At 41.6% G+C, this 11103-nt stretch overlaps 1 protein-coding gene across 3 annotated transcripts in view; it reads left to right on the top strand.

Annotated features, from left to right (window-relative positions):
- The first annotated feature begins 690 nt into the window (after positions 1-690).
- The window catches only part of LOC115086299, a 71450-nt gene continuing 61037 nt past the window's right edge, over positions 691-11103 (top strand). For 2 of the 3 annotated variants that reach the window (XM_029592732.1, XM_029592730.1), the window contains exon 1: positions 1002-1052. In XM_029592732.1, coding sequence (XP_029448592.1) covers positions 1022-1052 — 31 coding nt within the window. In that variant the 5' untranslated portion in view covers positions 1002-1021. The other variant, XM_029592731.1, reaches the window with a different exon arrangement.

Below are 11103 nucleotides of genomic sequence, written 5' to 3'. Positions count from 1 at the left end.
TCCTTCTATTATTCGAAAGTGTAAATAACCGATTCACATCTACTCGTTCTAGACCTCTCATGATTTTAAACACCTCTATCATATCCCCCCTCAGCCATCTCTTCTCCAAGCTGAAAAGTCCTAACCTCTTTAGTCTTTCCTCATAGGGGAGTTGTTCCATTCCCCTTATCATTTTGGAAGTCCTTCTCTGTACCTTCTCCATCGCAACTATATCTTTTTTGAGATGCGGCGACCAGAATTGTACACAGTATTCAAGGTGTGGTCTCACCATGGAGCGATACAGAGGTATTATGACATTTTCTGTTTTATTCATCATTCCCTTCCTAATAATTCCTAACATTCTGTTTGCTTTTTTGACTGCCGCAGCTCACTGAACGAAGCAGTTCAATCTATTGTCCAGTATGGTGCCCAGGTCCTTTTCTTGGAGCCTTGCATCACGTAACCATAATTTGGGTTCCTCTTCTCCACGTGCATCACCTTGCACTTACTTGTCCACATTAAATTTCATCTGCCATTTGGATGCCCAGTCTTCAAGTCTCGCAAGACCCTCCTGCAATTTCTCACAATCCGCTTGTGAGTTAACACCTCAGAATATGCTCAGACTTATCCCTTTGAGAACCCGCGCACAGTGCATGGCTAAAAAAGACCCCTTTCAACATTGCCCCCTAATTGGCACAACTTTCTCGTAACTGGACCTGTGCCTTCGCGGTCACACTGATGAGGTCACAATGAGAAGATCCCTGGCAGGATTCCCAGTTCCAGGGCTCAGGACATATGGAATGAGATAAGCTACAAGGCCTGGGACTGAGGCAGCTTCTCACCTCCCCACAGAGGCCATGAGATGACACAATGCAGGGAACAATGGCCTCTGATCCTTCAGGTGACTGCACTGGTGCCTGGGAGACAGATCCTGACTGCAGGAGTGTGGCCTCCTTGACAGCTTGTGGTAGGGGAGCGGCAGCCCAGAGATCAGAGCCTTGGACATGAGAGCAGGTATGGATGGGGGAACCGGTGTTCCCAGATGACAGAAAGGAGAAATGGCTTCCCACTTGGTAAATATCTGTATAACGGAGGTCTTGGTCCCTGCTCGGAAGCAGTCATGGACTCACAATAATGTATCAGCCATGAAGGAAATTCCAGTTCCTGTCCTCCTGAGGGGTCTTCTTCTGTTTTCTCCTGTCCTCTAAGTCCGTTTAGCCTCAGCCTCTGCTTACATTCTCTCTGGCTCTGTGTCCTGCCCCAGGTGATCTTTGTGTGCAAGAGAAGCCTTGGTAGGGTGCCCCTCAGGTCATGGAACCGCGGCAGGAGCAAAGGTTTCTCTTGGCACAGTGACCCTGGGTGCACCTCCATCCAGCGTCAGCCACAGGCCAGAACTTCCCTACTCTCTGCCAAGTTCATGAGTTCACTCCTAACCCTGTCAGGAGACGCTGGGGCCTAGTGAAGCTGATGGAGCACCCAGAGTGATTCCTTGAACTCTGATCAGCTGTCGTGATGGGGCGGGCGAGATCCTGGGACTGTCTGAGAGGAGAGGAGGCTGAAGATGAGGTCCAAAGTGCTCGTCCATGCTGGGAGCAGATGTTGGTTAGGAAACAGGAAAGGGGCGAAGGGACTCTGTGAGGGGCAGGGAAAGGGAAATTAATAATTTGGGTCCAGTGAGTGGCAGGCAGTTCCTCTCAGGAGAGTGCGAGCGTGCTGGCATTTGTGAACCGGAGTCTCGGGTAGGGTGGGAGACTTTTGAGAGCAGTGGCACAAAAGATGTTGCAGCAGCCCAGGAGCTCTCGAGAGCACCCAGATCCCCTTCTCCGGGGGTCTAGGGCGGGCGTGAGGGCCTGAGCATGAGCTGGAGAATGTAGGAGGGTAACGCATCCAGGGAGATGAAGACAATTATAAGGGAGTTGGGGGGGAGAATGACAGACAGAGACAGAAAAAAAAAAATAACAGGAAAAGTGAAAACTTGGAGGCTGACGCAAGAAAAAAAATATATAAAAGGACAGAGAGAAAAAGGAGACGACTGTAGGAGAATCAAGGCGGGAGAATAAGAAACTTCCTAACACCTGAGTCAGGAGAACAGTGGCTTCAAAATCTTTATCTTTTTAAAATACTTCATTAGTGGTTTACGTAGTTGTATTTTAAAGGACGCTTCTGGTCAAGTCCTTTGATTGGGTGACCATAGTCGTAGAGCAGGAGCGTGCACTCGATGTGGTGCACCTGGATTCCAGCAGAGGATTTTACACATCCCAAGGTGCTGGACTGGGTTAGAAACTGCCTGAGTGACAGAGGGCGGCGGTAAATGAAATTCACTCTGAGGAGAGAAGGGTGACGAGTGGAGTGCCTCGGGGATCGGTCCTGGCGCCGCTTCCGCTCACTATGATTCGGGGGGTGTTTTCAAAGCAATCTCACTGCTGAACTACAGGGTCAGAGGGTGGATCCGAGGTTTACAAAATGAAACATTGCTACTCAGGCCTTGCTGGTTGTTTACAAGATCCGGGGCTCGGGCCCCTAAGTCCCCCTTTTCCATTCCCTCCTGCTTCCCGCAATTTTGCTAAGCAACTCAACAATCGCATTCCCCCCCCCCGAGAATGATCCTGTAAAAAGGCGTAATCGGATACCATACTTCTACATATTACATTTTTAGGAGGTGATTTTCGAAGAGTTATACGGGGGTTGCATGAGTGAAAATTAGCGCATACGTCAAAGTAACCGTCTGACAGGCGCGCGCTGGTAGCTTAGGAGACTCGTGTCGCTGTCAGAGCAATGCAGGATGGTTCGGGAGCCGGACGCGAGGTCCGAGCTTCCGGTTGCCTTTTGAGGATAAGGGGGGGGGGGGGGGGGGGGGGGGGCTAGGGTGGGCCTTGGCTGAGGTGGAGGGCGGCATCGAGCCGAGGGACTTTCATGAGCTCCTCTTTGGTGGATGGGAAGGAAGGCTATTCAGGCCCTAAAGGCCCGCAGCGTGTTAGAATGATTCTGTGGAGGAGTCGGCGAGGGGGAAGGAGCCGGAGCCGGGGCTGGGCCAGTGGGAGCAGAAGTGTTTTCATCGGGCCCCCACAAGGCCTGTTCAGGAGGGGTTTGTTTGTTTTTTTCTCTCTAATCGCTACTTAACCGGCGACATTCTTTCCCTCGCGTGTCACTCTGTTACTCTCACCGGTTAAAGTTTTCCGGGAACACATTCACGCCTAACTTCACATCCTCCTCGGGCCCCTGACTTCTTCGGTTAACTCCACGTGGAGGAGCTAGCGGAATGCGTTATTCGGCTCTGCAGGTCCCTGAAACGCCCCTTACTTATCCGGCTAAAGTTTAGACAAATAATTGCTGGGGATACTCAAGAGTCAGTATTTAGCAGGAGAACGTGCAAGTTACGTGGCTCGGTACCTTCTGAATGCTGACCGCAGAGAGTCCCTGAAGGCCCGAGAGCTCCGAGGAAAGCTTTAATCTCGGCGGGGTAAGAGCACTGGAATGGTCTTCCACTAATACGAAATGCTGCCGCCCAATTGTTCCTGGGTTTGAAACGTTTTGGCCATTTACCCCTCTACTGATATCTTTATTTGATGTAAAAGTTTTTGTATCCTGTCTAAGCCAACACAGAACGCTCTAGGTGGGCGACCTAGCAAAACGCTTAATAAAAACATATAAAAACTGTTTCTTAAAACAAATCAAGACAAACGCAAAGGCTCCTCCGCTAGGTTTTGGGTGGAGCTTAAAACCTCTCTGCGTGATCTGACTCCTGATTATTTAAGGCCACGTTTAAAATTATATCTTCCCTGGTAGGCAACTACTTTCTTCGGATAAATCATTACTAGAGATTCCATCCAAACTGAAATGTGCCGAAACTTTGAAGATGCCCTGTTCTTGTGGTGGACCCCGGCTCTGGAATTTAATTCCATTATATCTTAGAGATATGATGATTCAGGGAGTAAAGTTTGATTATTTAATCAAGATTTTGACTGCGTTTTTTGTTGTGTTATTTTATTGTACCGTGAGTGATAGGTAACGTCTGTTCCTTAAGGGTCTGATTTTCAAAAGCATTTACACACTTAAAAATGGGGGAATGCACTTTAATCAAGTAAGTGGGCTTTTGAAAATTGCTACAATATATGCCATTGAATTGTCCATAGGATTTACCAGTGTAAGTGCATTTTATGCATATAAATGACTTTTGAAAATTGCTACGATAGCATGGTACATTTACACAAGTAACTCCTTTGAAAATTCACCTGCATGTCTACTTGGTATATAACAGTTTATGGACTTCTCTTCCAGGAACTTGTCCAAATCTTTTTTAAACCCAGCTATGCTAACTGCCTTAACCACATCATCTAGCAGTGAATTACAGGGTTTAATTATGTTCAGTGAAAGATAATTTTCTCCGATTTGTTTTAAATGTGCTACTTACTAACTTCATGTAGTGTCCCCTTGTCTTTGTATTTTTTGAAAGAGTAAATAACCAATTTACTTTCCCATTTTATTGTACTCATGATTTTATAGACCTCTATCATATCCCCCCTCAGAAGTCTCTTCTCCAAGCAGAACACCCTAAACCTCTTAGCCATTCCCCATAGAGGAGCTATTCCATCTCATTTATGATTTTATTGCATCTGACGAAGTGGACTCTGTCCTTGAAAGCTCATATCTCAATAAAATTGGTTAGTCTATAAGGTGCCATATCATTTTTGCTACACCAGACTAACATGGCTATCCCTCTGAATATCATTTTGATCGCTCTTCTCTGTATCTTTTCCAATGCAGCTATATCTTTTTTGAGATGCGGCAACCAAAACTGCACACAATACTCAAGGTATGGCCTCAGCATAGAGCAATACTGAGGCATTATGATATTCTCCGCTTTATTCTCTATTCCTTTCCTAATAATTCCTAATATTCTGTTTGCTTTTTTAATTGCCACTGGACACTGAACTGACAATTTCAAAGTATTGTCCACTACAATGTAGGTTACTTTTCCCTATATGCATCACCTTGCATTTGTCCACATTGAATTTCATCTGCCATTTGAATGCCCAATCTTCCAGTCTCACAAGATCCTCCTGCAATTTATCACTATCCGCTTGTGATTTAACAACTTGGAATAATTTTGTATCATCTGCAAATTTGATCACTTCTCTCGTTGTTCCCCTTTCCAGATCATTTATAAATATACTAAAAAGCACCAGTCCCATTACAGATCCCTGAAGCACTCCACTGTTTACCCTTCCCCCACTGAGAATACTGACCATTTAATCCTACTCTCTGTTTTCTTTTAACCAGTTTGTAATCCACAAAAGGACATCGCCTCCTATCCCATGACTTTTTAGTTTTCTTAGAAGCCTCTCATAAGGGACTTTGTCAAATGCCTTCTGAAAATCCAAATACACTACATCCAATGGCTCACCATTATCTATGGGGTCAATATTCAAAACTGGCCAGTTAAGTAACTTAGCCAGCTAAATTTGAATATCAGCAGTTACCTGCATAAGCTGTATGGCTAACTTTCTCCACTCCGATCCACCTACTGCCAGCCAACTTATGCAGCTAGCTTTTTAACCATATAAAGGATTCATAAGGCTAAGCGGCATCCATTGAATGTGGATGCAAAATCAGCGGCCACTTCTTAGCATAATAGGTCCTGCTTATTTGGCTAAATTGTGCTGTATGCATTTTGAATATTGACCTCTTTATGTTGATTAACACCTTCAAAAAATGTAGCACATTGGTGAGGCAAGATTTCCCTTGTGTAAATCCATGCTGTTAAACAATGTCTTTCTATATGTGCTGTGGTTATTTTCTTTAGAATAGTTTCCATGATTTTCTACCAGCACTGAAGTCAGACTCGCTAGTCTATAGTTTTCTGGATCACCCCTGGAGCCATTTTTAAAGATCGGTGTTACATTGACCAGTCTCCAGTCTTTGGGTACAATGCTTAATTTTAATGATAGATTACAAATTACTATTAATAGATCTGCAATTTCATTTTCTAGTTCCTTCAGAACTCTGGGGTGTATACCATCTGGTCCAGGTAATTTGCTATTTTTTAGTTTGTTAGACTGCCTTATAACTTTTTCCAGCTTCACCATGATTTGTTTTAGTTCTTCTGAACCATCACCATTGTAACCTGTCCAGCACAACAGGTTTAATATGAGCAGGAAATAAATGTTTTTAAATAAATAAATTAATTAATTAATAAATACATTGAATACAGATTCCAGCTTGTGTACCTCCCCATCATCCTCTTTAGTAGACACCAAAGCAAAGAATTAATTTAGTCTTTTCATGATGGCTTTATTTTCCCTAAATACCCCTTTAACCCCTTAATCATCTAATGGTCCACCCAACTCCCTCACAGGCTTTTTTCTTCGGATATATTTTTTAAAGGATTTTTTAATGAGTTTATATCTCTTCAGCCAGTTTCTTTTTAAATTCTCTTTTAGGCCACCTTATCAATGTTTTACATCTAACTTGCCAATACCTATGCTGTTTCCTATTTTATTCAGATGGATCTTTTTTCCATTTTTGAAAGAAGTTCTTTTGGCTAAAATAGCCTCTTTCACTTCACCTTTTAGCCATGCTGGCAGTCATTTGGCTTTCCTTCCACTTATTTTAATGTGTGGAATTCATTTGGACTGGCCTTCCAAACTGGTATTTTTAAATTTTGACTATGCTTAATATAAACTCCTAACCTTTGTAGCTGCACCTTTTAGTTTTTTCTGTTTTCCTTATTTTAAGAACATAAGACTTTCCATATTGGGTCAGACCAAAGGTCCATCAAGCACAGCATCCCAAGAGGTAAATAGATTCCAAGCTGCTTATCCCAAGAATAGTCAATGGATTTCTGCAACTCTACCTTAATATTAGTTTATGGACTTTTCCTCCAGAAAGTTGTCCAAACCTTTTTTTAAAAGCAGCTACACTAATAACTTTCACCACATTCTCTGGCAATGAATTCCAGAGCTTAATTATGCGATGAATAAAAAAATATGTTCTCTTATTAGTTTTAAATGTATTACCTAGTAACTTCATTGTGTGTCCCCTGGTCTTTGTACTTTTCGAAAGAGTAAACAACTGATTAACGTTTACCCGTTCCATTCCACTCATTATTTTATAGACTTCTCTCATATCAGTCGTCTCTTCTTCAAGCTGAACAGCCCTAACCTCTTTAGCCTTTCTTCGTAGAGGAATTATTCCATCCCCTTTATCATCTTGGTCGCCCTTCTCTGTACCTTTTCTAATTCTGCTATATCTTTCTTGAGATGTGGTGACCAGAACTGCACACAATACTCAAGATGAGGTCACACCATGGAGTGATACAGAGGCATTAGGATATTCTCTGTTTTATTCTCCATTCCTTACCTAATAATCCCCAGCATTCTGTGTGTGTATGATATATGAACACAAGATGAGGTCACACCATGGAGTGATACAGAGGCATTATGATATTCTCTGTTTTATTCTCCATTCCTTTCCTAATAATTCCCAGCATTCTGTGTGTGTATGATATACGAACACAAGATGAGGATGCACCATGGAGTGATACAGAGGCATTATGATATTCTCTGTGTTATTCTCCATTCCTTTCCTAATAATCCCCAGCATTGTGCTTGTGTATGATATATGAACACAAGATGAGGATGCACCATGCAGTGATACAGAGACATTATGATATTCTCTGTTTTATTCTCCATTCCTTTCCTAATAATCCCCAGCATTCTATTTGTGTATGATATATGAACACAAGATGAGGATGCACCATGGAGTGATACAGAGACATTATGATATTCTCTGTTTTATTCTCCATTTCTTTCCTAATAATCCCCAGCATTCTGTGTGTGTATGATATATGAACACAAGATGAGGATGCACCATGGAGTGATACAGAGACATTATGATATTCTCTGTTTTATTCTCCATTCCTCTCCTAATAATCCCTAGCATTCTGTTTGTGTATGATATATGAACACAAGATGAGGATGCACCATGGAGTGATACAGAGACATTATGATATTCTCTGTTTTAATCTCCATTCCCTTCCTAATAATCCCTGGCATTCTGTTTGTGTATGATACATGAACACAAGATGAGGATGCACCATGGAGTGATACAGAGACATTATGATATTCTCTGTTTTATTCTCCATTCCCTTCCTAATAATCCTTGGCATTCTGTTTGTGTATGATATATGAACACAAGATGAGGGATGCACCATGGAGTGATACAGAGACATTATGATATTCTCTGTTTTATTCTCCATTCCCTTCCTAATAATCCCTGGCATTCTGTTTGTGTATGATATATGAACACAAGATGAGGTCGCACCATGGAGTGATACAGAGGCATTATGATATTCTCTGTTTTATTCTCCATTCCCTTCCTAATAATCCCTGGCATTCTGTTTGTGTATGATATATGAACACAAGATGAGGGATGCACCATGGAGTGATACAGAGACATTATGATATTCTCTGTTTTATTCTCCATTCCCTTCTTAATAATCCCTGGCATTCTGTTTGTGTATGATATATGAACACAAGATGAGGATGCACCATGGAGTGATACAGAGACATTATGATATTCTCTGTTTTATTCTCCATTCCCTTCCTAATAATCCCTGGCATTCTGTTTGTGTATGATATATGAACACAAGATGAGGATGCACCATGGAGTGATACAGAGGCATTATGATAGTCTCTGTTTTATTCTCCATTCCCTTCCTAATAATCCCTGGCATTCTGTTTGTGTATGATATATGAACACAAGATGAGGATGCACTATGGAGTGATACAGAGGCATTATGATAGTCTCTGTTTTATTCTCCATTCCTTTCCTAATAATCCCCGGCATTCTGTTTGTGTATGATATATGAACACAAGATGAGGTTGCACCATGGAGTGATACAGAGGCATTATGATATTCTCTGTGTTATTCTCCATTCCTTTCCTAATAATCCCCAGCATTCTGTTTGTGTATGATATATGAACACAAGATGAGGTTGCACCATGGAGTGATACAGAGGCATTATGATATTCTCTGTGTTATTCTCCATTCCTTTCCTAATAATCCCCAGCATTCTGTTTGTGTATGATATATGAACACAAGATGAGGATGTACCATGAAGAGATACAGAGGCATTATGATATTCTCTGTTTTATTCTCCATTCCTTTCCTAATAATCCCCAGCATTCTGTTTGTGTATGATATATGAACACAAGATGAGGTCACACCATGGAGTGATACAGGGGCATTATGATATTCTCTGTTTTATTCTCCATTCCTTTCCTAATAATCCCCAGCATTCTGTTTGTGTATGATATATGAACACAAGATGAGGATGCACCATGGAGTGATACAGAGGCATTATGATATTCTCTGTTTTATTCTCCATTCCTTTCCTAATAATCCCCAGCATTCTGTTTGTGTATGATATATGAACACAAGATGAGGATGCACCATGGAGTGATACAGAGGCATTATGAAATATGATATTCTCTGTTTTATTCTCCATTCCTTTCCTAATAATCCCCAGCATTCTGTTTGTGTATGATATATGAACACAAGATGAGGGATGCACCATGGAGTGATACAGAGACATTATGATATTCTCTGTGTTATTCTCCATTCCTTTCCTGATAATCCCTAACATTCTTACGCCCTTTCATTTTATCGTACTGCAATATTACAAAATTGTTCAGGTAAACTGAGGTAAAAAATCTTATTTTAGTTGCAACTATTGTAAATAGATCCTTCTATTTCGACAGTTGTTTTTTATTCTCTATTTCATGCTACCTATTTTTTCCCTCTCTTCTCCTGTCTCCCTTACCCCTCTCCTCTTTCTGGCCTGCTCCCATCCCTGCTCCCTGTTCATTGTAATGCCTCCTTTATTTGAGTTACTTGTAAACCGGCGTGATGTGCCATTCGAACGTCGGTATATTAAAAGTTGTTAAATAAATAAATAAATAAATTCTATTTGCTTTCTTGGCTGCTGCTGCACATTGAGCAGAAGATTTCAATGTATTATCAACGATGACACCTAGGTCCTTTTCCTGAGTGGTGACTCCTAAAGTGGAACCTTTCTTTATGTAGCTATAATTTGGGTTACTCTTCCCTAAGTGCAACACTTTGCATTTGTCCACTTTAAATTTCATTTGCCATTTGCATGCCCAGTCTCGCAATGTCCTCTTGCAATTTCTCACAATCCTCTTGCGATTTAACAACTTTAAATTTTGTGTCATTGGCAAATTTGATCACTTCACTTGCTGTTCCCATTCCTAGGTTTGTTTATAAATATATTATAAAGCATCGGTCGTAGAACAGATCCCTGGGGCCCTCCACTATTCAACTTTTTCCACTGGGAAAATTTACCTTTTAGCCCTACTCTCTGTTTTCTATCTTTTAACCAGTTGGTAAACCACAATAGGACACTGTCACCTATCCCATGACTTTCTAATTTCCTAAGAAGTCTCTTGTGAGGGACTTTATCAAATGCTTTCTGGAAATCCAGATACACTGTATCAACTGGCTCGCCTTTATCCACGTTTATTTATTTATGTCCTCAAAAAAATGTAGCACATTTGTGAGGCAAAACTTCCCTTGGCTAAATCCATGCTGGCTTTGTCCCATTAAACTATCCTTATGTTCAGCAATTTTGTTCTTTATGATAGTTTCTACCATTTTTCCTGGCACAGACATCAGACTCACTGGTCTGTAGTTTCTTGGATCACCCCTTGATCACTTTTTAAATATTGGGGTTACATTGCCAACCCTCCAGTCTTCAGGTATCATAGATGAAGATACTGAAAGCTTACAAATTTCCAATAGCAGGTCTGCAATTTCATTTCTCAGTTCCTTCAGCATTCTGGGATGGATACCATCTGGTCCAAGTGATTTGCGGCTCTTTAGTTTGTAATTTGCCTTGGTACATCTTCCAGGTGCACTGAGATTTGTTTCAGCTCTTCAGAATCACCACCTTTGAATATCATTTCTGGCATGGGTCTCTCTCTTTCATCTTCCTTAGTGAATACTGACGCAAAGAATAAATGTAGTTTCTCTGCTATGGCTTTGTCATCCCTAAGTGCCCCTTTTACCCCTTGATCATCCAATTGATTCCCACACAGGTTTTTT

Source organism: Rhinatrema bivittatum, chromosome 2, assembly GCF_901001135.1.
Source record: "Rhinatrema bivittatum chromosome 2, aRhiBiv1.1, whole genome shotgun sequence".
Taxonomy (NCBI): Eukaryota; Metazoa; Chordata; class Amphibia; order Gymnophiona; family Rhinatrematidae; genus Rhinatrema; species Rhinatrema bivittatum.
Note: the sequence above shows the minus strand (reverse complement) of the source record. Positions and strands in the feature narration are given on the sequence as shown.